Here is an 18,605-nt window from a genome sequence, read left to right on the forward strand (position 1 = left end):
TCGCCCATTAGAGTTATCGATTAATTCACAAGGTGTAATTAAACTGAATTATTTCACTCTTATTCTGAGATTAAACATAATTCCGCACAAAGTGTTCGCGCGGTATATTTCACTCGTAAAACTCAAATACGTAGTGTAAAAGTTTTTTTGCCTTCTCGAAAACTTTGAACTGACTGGTAATGGAATGCTATGATTCGAAGCGTGGTAAGTGTATAGATATGAAGTTTTCAAACTACGCAAAAATATTTACGCAACCAATTAGCACGCGAATGAAACGGTCAATAATATTTGCGAGTCACAATGATAGTGCGATGTATTTTCGAGATATAACTACACACCAACTGTTAAAAACTGGATGACACATACACCTATAATATATGTATACATACAATATATAAGCTACGCCTCTTCTAAAATCCAAAATATAGCACATGTACGCACACCTATTTATACGAGAAAGCGGGGCAAGATGGTATCACGGTAGAAAATTATGCGAAACGAAACACTGAGAAATTGAGTAGTTTTTGTCAAGGCAACGCAGGATTTTGTGAGATCAAGTGAAATTTAGTTTCAGCAACAGAATATTTTCATATCGGTAGCTGGAAAATTTTTTAAATGATTTGTTTTTTTCACAGGTAGAGAGTCAGTTTTGTCCCACTTTCCCTTGCGCGAGTACCATGAAAAGTAAGTCAACATCGAAATTGTCAATAATCAAAATTACAAGCTGGAAGTTCCAATCAACTATGGATCTTTACCGCCTCGCTTAGGATCCGCATCTACCACCGTGATATTTTTGTTTTTTCAAAAATGAGAGTCAGCACTGAAGTGATGATTTCAGGTAATTGGATGACATTTTATTCTATTGTAATAAGGTGATTCAATGGGTAAGAAATAACGTGAAAAATCTTGTCAATTAAAGTTGACACAAATTGATATTTCGGTGAGTAGGAGAGGTTAAATAGAAAGTGATGAGATTTGCTAACGAAAATAGAAGAGTGAATCTTGTGGTTGAGTAACGACTCAAGTTAAAACTCAGTTTCCGAATTCTCTCGGGAAGCTGCAGTGTGCCTTGAGGTGAAAAAAAAAATGATGAGAATCCACGATGATGCAGTAACATTCGGATGGCAGTGGTCGCCGTCAAAGCGACGTGAAAGTAGAATCAACCGGGTTTCTCGTTTCTATTAACAATCTTAAATGTGCTATTCTGTCAGGGACGAGGGATGCGCCATTTGATCCACACGTCGAATTTATCCTTTATTCTTTATCGTTCCGTCCAAAACTATCACATCTCGCAAATCCGAAATGCGCTGACAATTGTTCCCAGATCACAGCCTAGTCTGCTCGGTAGTGATAGTATAGATTTCCATCGGTGCGATATCCATTGGTGCTTTCTTGATCTTATGAAGTTGGAGCTGGATTTCCTCCTTCGTCTTGCCCTTCGTCTCCGGTACGACGACCGCGACGAATATCGTACCGATCATGCACAATAAGGCGAACATACCGAACGTCAAGGGCAGACCGATAGTGAACTGTAGATTGATGAAAACCTTGGTAACCACGAAGGTCAGCGACCAATTGATCATCGCCGCTGCCGCACTGATCGTACCCACGACGTTTGTCGGCGACACTTCGTTCACCATGATCCAAGGTACTGGTCCACATCCAATTGCGTACATGCTTATGTAGATTGTGAAGAATATCAGAGGCACCCATGGAATACCGTTCGTTTGTACTCCAGCCTGATCAGGAAAAACGCATAACATGGTACAAGGATTTCATTGAGATACGTGCTGTTTATGGACTAGGTGTAATACCGATGCGGAGTACCAGGTTCGTACTTTTGTTAACCTTGACAGTGATTAAATTTCCACCGAGTGAAAGAATTTACGGTTTACTTGAGGGAAATTGATTTGCTTGTAAAGAACATTCCATCGTGTTATATCATATAAGAAGCATGTATGTTGCCATTGTACGTACGCACAACGTAACTGAACTGTAAGTGCTGAAGAGTTCGACTGTTCAATGGATTGCTATTTCTTCGACTTTCACCAAACTCGGTACTAATGTACTCGGTGAGAGTGGTGAAAGCGAACAAAAACTGACCTGAAAATGGAAATGTACTGCCACGACGATGAGGCAGACACCCATGACGACCGTACTGATCATGAGGAGGATTCTCCGGCCAGCTTTGTCGGCCAGCACCGTTGATACGACTGTCGCAAGAACCTGAGCGACGCCCATAATGGCAGCGCAGACTGTCGGGGTGAGGACCGATTCTTTGGCAACGAAAAGCTCCTCGGCGTAGAAAACAACCGCATTTATTCCGGACAGTTGTTGGAGAGCCGTAAGTCCTGCGGAAGAGGATTGAAGAGTTTCAAACTAGCTCACAGCTCGTGATTGGAATTCCCAGACTCACCGAAGGAGATTAGGACAGCCCTTTTGTGATTCTTTAGCTCCGAAAATCCTGCCCTCTGCTTGCTCTGAGATTCTTTGTTGAACTCGAGCTGCGCAAGCTCCTGCTGAAACGGGAAATCTCTACCTCTGAGTCTCTCCATCGCTCTCTCGGCGTCCTTTCGACGATTTTGGCCGATCAACCACACCGGGGTTTCCGGCATAAAGATGAAGCTCAGCAGCAGGGCGGCCGGTATAGTGGCTGAGGTCATGGCTATCCATTTGAGATTCCCAATCAAACCTGTTAAATGGGTAAATTTATTTTTACAATGTTTGAGAAAAAACAGACTCGAGTAATGCATATATGTATATTTCGCTTGTATCGTTCCCACGCTTATACCACTAATCTCCAATTGAAATTCACATTTTATTTGCGTCACATATTCTACAAGATTGGCAACTACTTTTTTTTCAGGCAAATTTATGAAACACTCATCCATATAATTATATTTACATGTATGGGACATTCCACGCCAACTCAACCAATGTCGGACCCTCACCATTTTTGATTTTATTCAAAATTATTTGGTGCAATTATCCCAACTCCGAAAGAGTACTCTGAATTTTGTCAGATTTCTTTTGAGGAAATCTGTTTTGCTTTTGATTTTTGAAAGCAATATGTTCTTGCTTGTAATTTAAAAATCTGAAGAAGTCTTAAAAATTTTATATTAGATATAAAAATTTTCAAGCTAGACTCAAAGTCGGCCTACGTTCGGATCTACTCTTATTTGAGCTTTACAAGAAAAACAAATTGATAAAAACTAGAAGCAATGCTTAGTGTTTCATGGGTTACTGCTCAGACATTTTTATACACAACCCCGGAATTTGAGAATTTTTTTAGATTCTTCTGAAGAGATTTTTATTCTTCAAGACAAACATAAATTGATAAAATTACAAATAATTCATCAGTCGATAAGAATCTGCCAAAATTCTTAAAAATCCGGTGTTACGTACGAAAATCTTTGAGTAAATGCCTTTAGTAAACTGACTCTTCGTTATAATTTCTTTCAATTTTATTTCTTTAAAAATGTGAAAAAAGCGTAGATGCAAACGCCAGCCCAATTTTGGTTAAGGCTTAAAAATTTTGATAACTGACACAACTTTTTCGAGAATTTTTATGTTACGGCCAAAAACGTGTTGATTTCAAAAGTCGCACGTAAAACAGAGTCACTCAAAAAAATTAGAAACAACTCAGGGTACTCCTCTAGAGTTGGTGTAATTGCTTGATTTGGCGCGGAATGCCCCATACATACTTTGTGACTTATTGTTATGTGAATGTCCGAAAACGTTCACCGAATTAAAATTCTCACTCATACGAAACTCGTATACCTCAAAACATTTTTTCTGACGTAGAATATTGTACATTTCTGCGAAATGAGTGGATTGCAGTCGTTTTGCGAAAGCTTGATATTCGGCACTTGTTATGACTTTTGAGTGGTGAAAAAATTCTTCGCCGCCTAATTACTTATTATCAATCGTGCTTTCATTAACCGCGAGGCACCGCAATTACTCGCAACTACTCCAATTAGAATTACATTATATCCCATCTCGTCTACAGCTACGGCAGAAAAATGAGGCGAATGTGTCTGAACACACAACATAATTCTGGCTGTGATTCTTCCGTCGTGAACTATACGGAATATTCGTCGGCTTGCGCACCTACTAGGCTTGTACATTGACCTTTCTGATCCCGTCTTCGTGTATACTGAATTTTGACACCGACTAAAATACGCGAAAGAGTTTACAGTTTCACGGTAAGCCCGAATGTTTCCACCAAATCTGACTCCGAATATATGATGACTTAACTAACATCATCGAACACTGAACCATCGGTGTGACCTTCGTTTGGCTCAAATGTGGCATGACTGAACTGATCAATGTAACTACAAGGACATTTAGATAGCACGAAAAGCTCGGTAGCCAGTTTCGCTAACTTTTGCAACTTGACCTTTGCCAATCTATTAGGATTCAACCATCGTAATTTCTCCGTTTCGAAGACTTTGAGTTTCATCTTTTGGCCTGTTAACAACGTATCTCTTTTAAATTCAGTTGGTAGGTGCACCGTCCAAGGAGAAGAAAAAAGAAACAGCTCCGACTACAACGCGACTCTCTGACTCTCTGCACTGGAGATTTTCGTGATGGTTTCGGTTTATTTATTACCCCAAGTGACCTCATTTACCGTCGTAGAATGATATTTTTCTGGTCTCTGCCACCAGTTGCATCCCCTGCTTTGAGTGTCGGGAAAAATGCCACGAAAACAACGAAAGTAGTCGAGACCCCTTTACCGCGAGATTTTAATCACAGCTTCCACGCCATAACACCTCACAAATTGACGTAGTGGACTCGTAGTTAATTGAAAAAGGGAACGAGATACAAGATAGTAAAGAAAGATAGATCGTAATGAAACGTGATAGTATGACTTGGTGAAACAGTGTGACATTGGTTCCAAGCTTGATAAATCTCCAACAAAACGCGTCTGGAATTAGTCTGCGGTATAAAATGCCTGTGAATAATAACCAGCCACGCGTAGTTATAGCTCAATAATGGGATAAGCATGATAATTATTTGCTGAACAAATGGAAACAGGTGTAAGCTTACGGAAAAAAATGACACGTGTAATGTACAGACAAGAATCAATAATGTATGATAAAATTAAGGACATCTGAATTGACTTGAGCCATTTGTTCATCGAGGCGTAAGATCTTCGCGTTAAATGCGAATTTCACGTAATCAACGATAAGTGTAATTTCTGCTTGACTGAGTTAACTCTGCCATATAATAATAAGGTGCGAAAAATTTTGCACATTTCACGTGCGTCGACTTTCAGAGAGAAAAATAAAATAAATTATGGCACGCAAATATCTTTCAGCCTATAATACGAAGTACAATGGTGTCATTCTACCTGTCAACCACCCCAGTGAAAGACCAATCGCCATCTGGAGCTCGAAAAGCGAGCCAATCGTACCTCGAGTAGCCGGCTCCGCGATTTCGGAAACGTACATCGGAACGATGACTGTCGTTGCCCCGTTTGCAACTCCGCTCAAAAATCGAGCCACGAACAACCTGTTTCAACATGAATATTACATTATACCAGTTATATTAACGATTCACCAATTAATTACTGCACGACGTTTGGTTTTCAATTCAAGACCGCTGAAACTCTCTATACTGGATCCACCTTGTTAGGCGTTCGTTTTAAACCAGTCGCTTTTTGGTACACTGTAGTGCACAATGTTGATTTTCGTTTTATTATGTTCTCGATATACATATAATGAGTATTAAATAATTGTCAAGTATATGAAATAGCGGTCAAATTCTTTGACAAATCAGTTGCCGCTATTTATTTTGTAGAACTATCCTCACATTGCGAGAAGAGCGCAAATCGTGGAAAAAAAAACTCAATTTCTGAAACACGTCCAAAACATCCCTAAATCATCCAAAAAGTGTTTCTTTGCTCAAATAAAGGCGTTTTAAGTCAATGATTTCATTTTAAAGTGAACGGGCTAACGTTACTCGGAATGAATCGATGAAGAATAATGCAATGAGAATTAATGGCGTTCTTCCTCAACTAGCCCAACTTTAATAACGTCAAACTATGTCAAATTCAACTTACGACCGTACGGCTGATTATGTAGAATTTCCGTAGGCCGGGAGTGTCAAATCTACTAATCCAAAAGACGTATAGCAAAAATTTTAAACGGATCTTTAAATAATTACCACAACGTGCTTGGTGCAAATCCAATCATGAACCAGAAAAGTAAACAAGGTACACCGATCATCAGTATGGATTTCTTCCTTCCAAATTTGTCGGCTACCCATCCCGCAGGAATCGCACCCAAAAGAGCACCCAGCGCGAGCAAGGATCCGACCCATGACTTCTCGTCGTTGCTCAAAGCTAGAGTATCCTTTTGATTGTAGAGCGGAAGTGCCGGGGATGACCAGCCGATATAGTTGGCAGCAGTCACGGCGGCCAGGGTAGCTAAGGTTGGGCATAATCATGCATTTGGATACTTGCTCATTTCATTTTACCTTATGTTTACGATTTAATTTTATTCAAGGAATTCGAACCGAGGCTAGATTTGGTAACGTATGAATTTACGACTAATCACCGGTGCCCTTCGAACCATTGCGTTACCAAACAAGTATGAGTTTAAAAACGCTGAAGTCTGACGGTGAATAGTAAACATTTTGTCATGAACCGTCCATCATTGCATCAACTTTTTTAATCAGTTACTTATTATTGCAGATGATAGAATTAAGTTGAGTTAATCAATCTAATTGGCAATCGATGATAAACGGAGACGAGTTTAAAGACAGGAAACCGTACAAATCAGACTGACCGATTTCGAGAGTTATCCTTGAACACAGAAACTATCTATTTAGAAATTAGTCCGAGAGAGTTTGACCAATTTTGCTAAGAATATAATCGGATCTCAGTTTAATAAAGCCAAATCAGATGCTCAGTTTGCATCGGGGAACAGTTCAACTAGGCTCGAGTCATCATTGGGCAAACATGTGTTACATACATTATACATATAACGCCTGCACATAGACGTTCGTGAAAAATTGATCAGCAATTATTAACAAGATCTTGAAACGTGAAGTTACGGTGTCAAGTTAACATTATTCTCGGGGCTTAAACAATTTGTCTTTCTATTCGGGAGAAGAGTTGAAAGATAATTTGAACCACTTTTGCCGTCTGTATTCATCCTTGTATGGCTTCAATTTTCATTCCTCACACCTTGGATATAAGAACCAATCTCCAGAATTAAAATGATGCTTAGAGTGGTCCAAAGACTGTTTCTAAGTAAACCAGGCCACATTAGGGCACTAGCATAAGAATTTGGTCTAAAAAAAAAGAAAAAAAAAAACATTCGGCCGCGATGTGGCCTAACGGTGTGGATCGAATCTCAAAATCTTTTCATCCGATTGACTTGAAAGAACGGATCCTTTAATATTACATGTTCTTTGTGTGACCAGATAGTTTTTAAAAAAAAAATTGTAATCGTGAAAAAGGTATTCCAGTAAAGAAGAAGTTCAATTTTAAACGTTTATTATTAACAAATCAATGAATATTTTTTTTAAATCAGGAAATTTTATTATCGAGAATCTCTCCAAATTTCAACACAATCAGACGAATAAATTTTGAGATTCGATTCACGCCGTTTGACCTCGCCGCAGCCGAGTATTTTTCTTAGGCTAACAATAAGTCCATTGTAAATAGATATTTCACAATTAAAAAAAAAAAACAAACTTAAGAAACTATGTACTAACAGTATGTAAAAATCCGACCTTGTCCTTCTAATACCCGTGTAAAAAACTGTTTAAATCGAAGTGTGTTTTAGACCAAACCCACATGCTAATGCCTTAAGACAAATACTTAAAACAAATTGCTTCTAATTTTTTCTCTAGGTGTAGATCTATGGTTCTTGTACTTGAATTCGTGCCTCCTGACTTCACGAGCAATCAGGAAAGAGCCTCATCTGCTTTGATTAAAGTAGCCTCGAGGTCAGAAGGTGAAAACCTAGTGTATTTCACAGATTGAAAGAAGATGTTCTAAAACCAACGCGGGAATGTTAATATTTTTTCGGATCTTTGAAAATTGTCAAGTTTCAAAATAATTATAGCGGGTGAAATTTCGAACGTGATAAACGCTTAAGATACATAACGAAATTTTGTGTCTTAAAAATAATTACTATTTCAGGTCTGGGACTTACATGAAACGGCTGCAAGGTACTGCGTCGACTTTTTACTCGTAGGCATCGGTGGTGAAATACCATCCGGAATTGATGAGGTCATTTTTGTACACAACCACACAAACTGTATCACGCAAAATGACGATGTACTGTACAAACAGTTTCACTTAGGATATAATATGAATCAGACAGCACGCTTAAAGAGTTCGATACGACATAAACTATTCAGATACAATGTATTTTCATAGTTTACTGTTACGTGATATTCTCGAACAGTGTGTCGTGGTCTTTCATATCCTATCGAACTTTTCAAGCAGGGGAAATGAGCGTCCCCAATGTAGAGACCTGCTTCTAATCCGACAAGATAACGTCAACGCGATTGAAATGAACCGTTCGCGAAAATCTCGTCCCGGCTAAAGGCTCGCCGCATATTTCGAACACTCTTATATACAGGGTGTCTCCTCATCTAGCCTTGTTCAAGGTCACGGCCTCATCGGGCACTCACCAAGTATATAAAAACGATCAGTGTCTTAATGATTTGGCGCCGAGAAAAAGTTGTTTTCTTTTTTTCACCAATTTCTACACGTGATGCAAGAATCTTTCATTTGAATTTTTAATAAGTAGTGGTAGTTAACTGACTTAATCGGCTGAAACGGTTAACTTGGGCAGTTGACTTGAGGTTAACCGATCGAAATAGCTAACAGGTCATCGTATTTAACTAGTATCATAATTAACAACAACTAATCAGCCGGCGTGTAAAACGATCCTCTTTACGAATTGAAATATCAAGGCTGTGACAAGACTTATTTCATTTAGGAACCTTAATTCATGAACCCTATGCTTCATTCGTAGCATCAGTTTTCTTAGTGAATTCGTAGTCGACTAGTTAACTCTGGCTTAACCGGTTAACCAGTCAACTATGTTGACTACGTTAACAAGTAAACAACTTCAACCGGTTGCCTTTTAGCTCATTAAGTAAGTGAACTGTCTCGGCTGGTTAAACCGGTTGAATCGTACAGCAATAGTAAAAGGTCCGACTTCTATGTAGTCTATGTATTTTCTATTCGATACCAATATCACTGAACATTAATTTCCTTATCGGTCCGCATCGCTCTAACGTATCGCTTCTCTCTCGAGTCCAGGACCATGCCCGGCAATAAATATCGACAGCCCGACTTATCAAACATTCAGTTTTTTTCCTCACCCTCCCCGATGTCACGCATGTAACGGTTTCAATTCTCCCTCACACATTAAACTCGCGAATAGCACTGACCTCTCTTCGTTTACACGGTGACCAACCGACGTGATGTATGCAATTCTTGCAGAAATATGGCGCCAATATCCACTAGCCGTTTTTGGTCCACGGAAATTCCGTCTATCTATCCGTTAATTTATCGGAAAGATCCGAAACGAAGGTGTAAGGATACGGTAACGTTGGGTTATTCGTTGAGTTTAATACAAGCCTCTGAGCGGACGAATCATGACTCGGTGTCACTTTAAAGACTTCAGATGCCTTAGAGACTTTTAAGACGACGAAACTGTACCTGGTACCGTTTCGCGCCACGCGTCATACTGCGAGTTCACACATCTGGCTGAACATCTGCGCTGCCAATGACAAATCTGAAGTCATCTCTAAACAGCCCCTTTCCTATCAAGGCATGACCTCATTTAAGGTAACTGTTCCCGGTATGTCTGTGTGCCCAACGTAGATCAATTGCGGACTATTGATAACCGCGCCGTGAATTGAATAGATATTGACAATGGCATTGTATTCGGAGAGTACTCGAAACGATAAATATCCATCACCGGTCGATCACTTGATCTCACAATGACTCGGCTATTCTTAGCCGTTGGCTCATACCAAAGATCCATGGTCTTATTGACGGTGTTATTATTTGCACTATTGGGAAATCATTTAGAAAATTTTCTAACATCACTGCCATATTTGTTCAGCCTAATGAGCAAATATGCAGGTAACACTTGATCTCATGCTCTCTTTGTTCTTAAGTAAAGTCTGGTATTGAATAAAAAAACACAGTACGCCAAGTATGGTGATTATTATTACCAATTTTTGGTTTACTATTATCAGTAATTTACACTGTACATATGTCTATACAAACACGTTAATTGAGTTCAAATTTATATGCCGCATACAGTGTACACGCACACGTACTTATATCTATGTATCTCGTATATATATATATATATATATTATATTTGTTATTTCGCGAAAGTGCGACATGCGTAAAATCCTTTTTGCGATCGGCATTTCTTTCGGGCCCTACGATTTATTCGTATAAGGAAAAACACTTTAATCACAGAAAGTTGCAACTGTCAATACACAGTCGGACGTATACCTCATTACCAAGAAAAAACCGGTACTTGGGCGAGTTTCTTGAAATGATCATTTTGCGTGTAACAAAATTCTTTCGCCAATAATCAATGATAAGTTGTTTGAACTTTTTCCCAGAATACATTGACCCGGAATTTTGGAAAAAAAAAATAAAAATTTGCCAGAGGGAAGATTTTTGATTTTTTTTTTTCTCAATCACATAAGCCAGTATTTTGTTCCGTTTGACACCTAAGAGTCCGCCCTCAGCATAATCAAATCATCTTATACCATAACGAGTTGAAACGGTGCCTCCAATTTTTACATAAAACGTTTCTCATTTGTAACTAAAAATGCAATGTCATTCTTGCGTCAAAATGTGATGGCAAGGCGATGCCCAATAGTTTCATTTAAAAATAAACAATACGATGTATTTAAAAAGAAAATTATGTTTTTTCAGACACATAAAGTCGGCAGGTGCGTGAGAATTTTCATGATCTTAAATGTAATTGCACTTCGAAGCGTTTCCGTTTTTAATATATAATTAAATCTAATATTTATGACGAACTCTGAGAAGTCAATAATGTTGAAATATACTAATGATAAAGTTATGACAAAAGGTTTGTGTAATTCTGTTGCCAGTAGTATGTTCCATAAATCCATTAAAATCGGTAAATCAGTTTATATATATTCATGGGGTACTTATACCATATCGTATTCACTTAATTGTCAGAGTCATACAAGCTTTTACAAATGAAAAAAAAGACATTTCATTCTTTACTTTTTCCTCGATATAAAATGATCGATTCGGGATCAACACTCATGTACAAGAGCCAGTGAAGGTGGACAAAAATCGAAATTATCGATAACCGCAATTACAGCGTGAAATTTCTATTCGGTTTAAATCCTTGATCCAAGTGCATTAAAGGACCTGGTGGTAAGGTGATTGTTTCAGGTTTTCCTTCTATTAGAATACGAAGAGAAAAACGGTTGAAAAAACACAGTGAAAACCATCCGTTGATTAGATCAAGAACGGATCAATGCTTTGTCATTACAACAAGAAATGCAATGAGAGACAGAATTCAGGTCCGAAAGTAGAAGAAATGAAGCTTCCGCAGTTGCTTTAGTAACAAATCAAGCCACAACCCCAATTCAGAGTAATCTTGGCTCTAAGTTATAGGTCACTTGCATCCCTGTAAAGAAGAAGAGTCCGTGGTAATAGAGTCTGAGTTAAAAAATGAGAAGGACCACGAGGACCAACAGTGTGACATTGGATAGCACGGGACCCCATCAACATGATAAAAGAAGGACCCGGGTTTCCTTGCTCGAAACGAGAATCTTGAATTTTTCGCTGTTCTTCAGGGGATGAGCGATAAGCGCCCCTTTCGTCCGTCGAACTCATCCCATTCCATTCCCTCTTATCATATCCCGTGACTCCATGATGACCTCGCGATCGTTACTAGATCACAGCGTAGTTTGGTCGTTAGCGACGGTGTCGTTTTTCGTTTCCATCTTCCTGATCCTGTGCAATTTCATCTGAATTTCCTCCCTGGTCTTGCCCTTTGTTTCGGGTATGATAGCCGCGATGAAAATAGTACCGGTTAAGCATATCAATGCGAACATGCCGAATGACAGCGGCAAGCCAATGACGAGTTTCATGTTGATGAAAATCTTTGTCACCGCGAAGGCCAGCGACCAATTCAACATCGCTGCCGCGGAACCGATTGTGCCCACGACGTTTGTCGGCGACACTTCGTTCACCATGATCCAAGGCACTGGTCCAAATCCGATGGCGAACATGATTACGTAGATCGTTAAGAATATCAGAGGCGCCCATGGGATGCCGGTCGATTGTACTCCAGACTGTCCGGAAAGGAGGTAAAATGTGGTGAATGGATTTCGATAATAAATGCTCTACTTGTCATCTAGGAGTGCGTGTAATGAGTTATGCAAATATCGAGTTGGTGCGCGTATTTGATTAAAGCCACTGGTTAGGATTTAATCGGAACACTGAGCACGCGTGCAAGTTCGATAAAATGATTTTACTGATCCAGCAAGCATTCGAAGCTATTTTCAAGGTCTTGTGTACATCAAATGAATTTTATCACGACTAAATCTTATGTGTATCAAATTATTTCAACGTCCCATTTACGTCAAGTTTAAAATATTTCCAGCGAAACCTCAGCACTGGTTGTTAGAGCCGCTTAAAGTCAAATTATATACTATTTCCAGACGGAATGAATTTCATTCACCCAATTGTTATTTTGTCATGCGAGATTCGCATCAGTTGGTTTATACACAGGAATTCTTTTGATAAACCAAAAGGCATAGACCGTATATTATTCATAAACGTACAACTTGACGATAAGCGAATTATACTTTATTAGTATTTTTTTTGTTCAACGTCTAGCTACTAGCTTATTACTACGATACTCGTAAAAAAAAAACTTGCAATTCAAGTATGAAGTGGGACATAAAGAGATGAAATAATCGTCTATTCGTCGAAGTTTGCGACAGTTCTGTAATTCTTATGCATCCTTTCCACAGCCCCACTTTCACTCTCCGATCGTTGATTAAAGTGATAACAGAACTCACCTGAAAATAGAAATGCAGGGCGACGGCAATAAGACAAAGACCCATGACGCTGGAACTGGTCATGAGAAGAATTCTTCGGCCGGCTTTGTCGATCAGCAGCATGGATACGCAGGTTGCGAAGACCTGGGCGACACCCATGATGCCCGTGCAAGCCGTTGGGCTGAGAGCCGACCCTTCGGCCTTGAAAAGTTCCTCGGCGTAAAAGATTACGGCATTTATTCCAGACAGTTGTTGGAGAATCATAAGTCCTGGGAGAGAAAATTGGAAGTCGTCAGAGCATAAAAGCTCACAGCGTGATTGAATAACCCCAAGGACTCACCGAAAGATATCAGCACGGCCCTTTTGTGATTCTTTAACTCTGCAAAGCTAGCCTTCTGCATCCTCTGAGACTTTCTATTGCTCTCGAGCTGCGCAAGCTCCTGCGGAAAGGGGTAACTTTTGCCCCTAAGTCGCTCCATGGCTCTCTCCGCGTCATCTCGACGGTCTTGGCCGATCAACCACACCGGCGTTTCCGGCATGAAGAGAAAAACCAGCAGCAGAGCCGCCGGTGTAAGGGCTGAGGTGACGGCGATCCATTTCAAATTTTTTATCAAACCTAACGGATGAAAGCATATTTTACGATTAGATCAGGAGTCGAGTTATTTTGAACGTGGCGCGATACTCGCTGGTTTCTTCGATCGGCTCGAAACATGAAAAAGAGTAGCTGAAATTTATTTTGGCATTATATGGCTGCAGACAGGGTTTAATACCATCGGTATGACCGACCATGATTCACATTCGATAACGATCAATAAATTGAATGGATGTGTTTATATCGGCCAATAACTTTTATATTACGCAACGGGATTCATTAAGGAGTATCCATCTGTCTTGTATACCCTTTTTCTATCAATTAAACATTTATTCGAAAATACGTGTAAACTGAGTCGTAAATTATGAGAGATAACCAACAATTGGACATTTATTGAAGATTTTAACAGTAAAATGGCTGTGATAAGTGTTTAATTATAGACACATTATACATGGATTGTCGTAAATTTCTTACTTTTTATTTTCTCTCATAGCCCAAGTAACAATCTATCCTTCATCTCCGTATCATTCTTCCGCGTCTAGCGCGAATTTCGTAACGCGGATAAGATCATAAATTATTCTACCATAAAACCTCACGTGTCGCCGTAAAGCATTTGAAATTAAAATAATAACGTAATTAACATTTCCATTGGCCAATTTTTCTTATATAAAGCGGTACTTGTTCCGACTTGGATGAATAAAAATATCAGCGAGGAAAATAAATAAGTGTAAAATCACGTAAAACTTTCCGAATGATACTTCTAATACGAAAAAGAAACACCTCGATTGATGAATGGAAAAAAATTCATTGCATAATTATACGGGATCTAGCACGGTTAATTAACTCTGAAGTGCCACAATCACCGGCGGTTAGTGCAATTAGGTTATAACTCATTTGATATGGATTGAATAAAAAAAAAATTGTTAAAAAAATGGCATGAACTGCACAGGGTGCTGACTCGTTGTTTTTCCGCGGTCCAATATACGGCAAATCCATCAACCTGCACGCCTTTGTTCACTGCTGACCTCTTTTGTCCCCCTCCATGTAAATTGAATTTTTATCGCCACCTATTCACGGAAAGGCTTGAAATTTCATCAGAGAACCCGGATGTTTTCAATAAACTCGAATCCTAATATTTGATGACTTGAGTGATACCCTCGGGTACCGAACCATCGGTCGACCCTTCTTTTTTGGCTCGAGCCCGACATAGCTTGAGAAAAAGAGGGGATAACAAAGACGAGATAACGCAAATAGTTTGACCAACTTTTTCAATTTAACCTTTACCGATTCAAAGTCGCAATCATCGTATTTTGCCTGAAAAAAAGATGCTCGGATTCATCATCAGGCGTATTTGAGACCCCTCAGTTAATTCTCAGATTTTTTGGTCAGGCAGTACAAAAAACAGCTGCAATTAAAATATATTCTCTGCACTCAAGCTCTGACGAGTTGTTTCTTTTTTTTTATTTTTTTTTTTTTTTTTACTTTGAACTTGACCACCAGTTGCATCCACGCTCTGAACTCTAAAGAATAATACCACAAAAAAAAAAAAAATGTTGAGGTTACGCAAGATGCCTTGAACGGAAGATTTTAATTGTCTCACGCATTGCTTTCGCGCAATAACACATCATAATTTGAAGTAATAGACAATTAATTAAAAGAGAGAAAGGAAACAAGGGAGAGAATAATTGAAAAAGACGGATTTCAGTGAAATATGGATATACAATTCAGAAGCTGAACGCAAACATATAGCTTTGTAATTTTTTCCTACTTTTAAACAAATTCACCTCATTAGGATAATCGTAACAACTTTCGAGCTCTTGAAGGAAAAAATCGCAGAACGTATCGCAATTGTCGAAATGAATTGGATTTCTTAAAATACAAATTACGTTAGTTGCCTGAACGCGTCACAACCTGCAAATGAAACCAGTCGAAACTTATTTTTCGTTACAATTTCTAGACGCACGTCATGTCTAGACACTTGTTGATTTTCTGGTATAACACTTGAGTAAAGTGTAAAAATGTTTGCCGAACCAAGATAGGTGAAAATTTTTCAAATATCAGCTAAGAGTGTAACTTATACAGATAAATTATAAATCAGCAACTCAAATGTATAAATGAACTTAGCAGCGCTACAAGGATTAACTTCAACCACTTGTACTTCCAGTTGTAAGGTTCACGCATTACGTGCAAATTCTACACCATCAACGGTGCCATAAATTCCGTATAGAAGTAACTTTCTACCTGTCAAATATCCCAGCGAAATGCCAATCGTGATCTGGAGCTGGAACAACGCACCAAGAGTACCTCGAATGGCTGGCTCCGCAATTTCGGACACGTACAACGGAACCACGACTGTTGTTGCCCCGATTGCAGCTCCAGCAAAAAATCGAGCCACGAACAACCTGTTTCACCGTGAATATAAAAAAAATTACATTATTGATTCGCAAAGTAATTACTGTAAGACGCGTTATTTCCAATTCAACGCAACGCCGCCAGAACCCTGTGATTACTTGGTCCACCCTGTTTGGAGTTCCGCTTAACTTAACTGCTTAGTATAAACGAACGAAAAATATTGCGACAAAAGTGCAGTTCTCCTTCGACTAGGTGCCCAGACCTCAATAGCCTAGAAGAGTGTTAAAATGAGCTTCAGACGATGAGAAATATCACAGGATTCGATCAGAAATTGATATTGTGCACTACATCGTGAGCAAGGTGGTCACATTAGTCAGTTCTAAAGGTAAACGGCCAAGATCTGAAATGGATTTTAATCAATTACCATAAAGGGCTTGGTGCAAATCCTATGATGAACCAGCAAATCAAATAAGGAACGCCAATCATCAGTATGGCCTTTTTTCGTCCTACTTTATCGGCTATCCATCCAGCGGGAATGGCACCCACGAGAGCTCCCAGCGGGAGCAAGGATCCGACCCATGACTGTTCGTCATCGACTAAGGTTAGCGTATCCTTTTGATTGTAGAGTGGGAGAGCTGGGGATGACCAGCCGAGATAATTACCAGCAGTCACCGCGGCCAGGGTAGCTACGATCAAGCGTATTCATTCATTTACCATCGTCATCAATTGGTCTTGGTCATTTTTAGTTCCAGAAGTTTGAATGTGATGATAATAAGCCGTTCAACACAGCCGAAATTTGATCCAGCAACATGATTGAGAATTATTCAGAAGTGTCCTTATGCTCCTCATTGTCACGGAGAAGACGAGTTACGTAATGGCGAAGGTTGATGACGAATAATGAACACTTTTTGACGAACGTTGTCTATTTGTATGAATACATGAATTGGGACATCGTTTGACATCTGTATCCTTGTATTTAGCACTTGTGTTTTCACAGAATTCTTGGTTCATAATCATTAAATCCAATTGCCAGAATTTATGTGCCACTTTGGATGGTTATGGACCGTTGTATTCCCGGTATCGCGGTATTGAAACAAATAAAATAATTTACTTCTTGCCGTCCGTAGGTAGATTCGACTATTAGTGCGATGCAAATTTCGTCGAGGAGAAGGAGAAGGTGATGTAATTTCTGATTAAATTTGCGCTGCGCAGTCCTTTGAGAAATCCGTAGAGCCTCTGCTTGTCCGATTTATATGACGACGAAATTAGCAAGTTGATGACAGAGTAAAATAAAATCCCCTCAAATACTCGTGGGAATCTTTATTACCTTTTTCGGTCTTCGAAAATCCTCGAATTTTAGGATAATCAACGTGCGATGAATTTTAAACGTGACAGATACTTCCGACACAATATCGCGATGACTTACCTGAGAGCGTCGCAAGGTACTGTATCAACTTTTCAGCCGTCGGTGACGGGGTTGAGTGATTTTCCGGATCAAACGAAGACATTTTTAACTCACGAACGCTCACGAACATAAAAAGTATGCGACTCAAAATATTAACATACCGTATGACCGGTTTCGCTTAAGACGATTGAGAGATACGTGAAAAAAAAAAAACAAACAAGATAAGCAAAAATCAGGAAGTAATTCTGCCATAGACTCGTTTAAATCATCTCAAGATAAAATTGTTGCGGTTGAAATGCAGCGTTCACGAAGGGCTTGTTACGGATAAGAAGCCGCCGTACATTTCGTACACTCTTATATACGGGGTTACCTCTTATCTTAGCTTATCAATTTTGAGGTCACGGCCTCATTCTTTTCTCTCATTCTCCCTGATACGCGGATAATTGCCATGATATACACATGCTTAAGATCTATCACCGGAAGATCATCATCCAATTGTCTACACCAACTGCAGCTTCATTGTCTACGACAAGAGTTTCTAACAGTGCGCGCACAAGATTTTTGTCATAAATCGTCGAATTAGATCCAATTGCCGGGGCGTATAGGTGCGATTTCGTAATTCCGTCAAGGGCGGGGAGGTCATACGTTGTTTCAGTTTACTGTCATTCTATTTGATACGAAAATATGAAATGGAGAACTTGAAGCCTGTATATCAGAATCATAATTACCATTGCGAAATGAAAATCTGCGATTGTGCGACGGCGTGTAATTCTTCTCCAAAATTTTCTCGATATCTCCGATAACGTCCACTTTTCCGCTACGGCTACAACGCAAGCGGAGGTATTACCGTTGTATAAATAGACCCCGGGCATGCTACTCGTATGAACCTACCGCGTGTAGTATCGCGAACTCCGCGATGCAAACGGAACGATGATTCTATCCAATTGTCCTCGACGTCACGTCAATTTCCTATTAACCCTGATCAACCTGGTTCACAGAGTGGATAGCTAGACTATTTATACTGCAATCAAATTTCAGACTCGACTGAAATCTTCTTATCTCCTTCGTCATTTCGCCTTTCTCTCTGAGCATCGACGATTCCAATTTTTTCAAATACTCAATTATTCGCAAGTAAAAATGTTCACTAACTCGTGTCGACGGTGCAGTGGAAATGGCAAGTTTCAAGCCGTATTGCAAGTACGTGCG

At 39.4% G+C, this 18,605-nt stretch overlaps 2 protein-coding genes across 4 annotated transcripts; both read right to left on the reverse strand.

Moving 5' to 3' along the window:
• Positions 1-159: 159 nt before the first annotated feature.
• Positions 160-9,708, reverse strand: LOC107221931 (facilitated trehalose transporter Tret1). Of its 3 annotated transcripts, none has more exons than XM_046731447.1 (7): positions 9,421-9,708; positions 8,169-8,271; positions 6,169-6,430; positions 5,354-5,514; positions 2,417-2,692; positions 2,104-2,351; positions 160-1,739 (listed from the first exon to the last, which is right to left on the reverse strand). In XM_046731447.1, exons 2-7 carry the CDS (start codon positions 8,248-8,250, stop codon positions 1,326-1,328), a joined length of 1,443 nt encoding a protein of 480 aa, XP_046587403.1. In that variant the 5' UTR covers positions 8,251-8,271; positions 9,421-9,708; the 3' UTR covers positions 160-1,325. The 3 variants fall into 3 exon arrangements, with proteins under 3 accessions (XP_046587403.1, XP_046587397.1, XP_015516599.1); XM_046731441.1 differs by having other exon boundaries at positions 8,169-8,296; XM_015661113.2 differs by lacking the exon at positions 9,421-9,708 and adding an exon at positions 9,352-9,366 and having other exon boundaries at positions 8,169-8,296.
• A 1,304-nt stretch (positions 9,709-11,012) lies between these two features.
• Positions 11,013-17,575, reverse strand: LOC107221924 (facilitated trehalose transporter Tret1-like). The gene is made up of 6 exons (XM_015661106.2): positions 17,421-17,575; positions 16,419-16,680; positions 15,884-16,044; positions 13,391-13,666; positions 13,072-13,319; positions 11,013-12,339 (listed from the first exon to the last, which is right to left on the reverse strand). The coding sequence occupies exons 1-6, from the start codon at positions 17,527-17,529 to the stop codon at positions 11,941-11,943; spliced, it is 1,455 nt and encodes a 484-aa protein (XP_015516592.2). The 5' UTR covers positions 17,530-17,575; the 3' UTR covers positions 11,013-11,940.
• Between the last annotated feature and the right edge of the window lie 1,030 nt (positions 17,576-18,605).

This window comes from Neodiprion lecontei, chromosome 1 (genome assembly GCF_021901455.1).
Source record: "Neodiprion lecontei isolate iyNeoLeco1 chromosome 1, iyNeoLeco1.1, whole genome shotgun sequence".
NCBI lineage: Eukaryota > Metazoa > Arthropoda > Insecta > Hymenoptera > Diprionidae > Neodiprion > Neodiprion lecontei.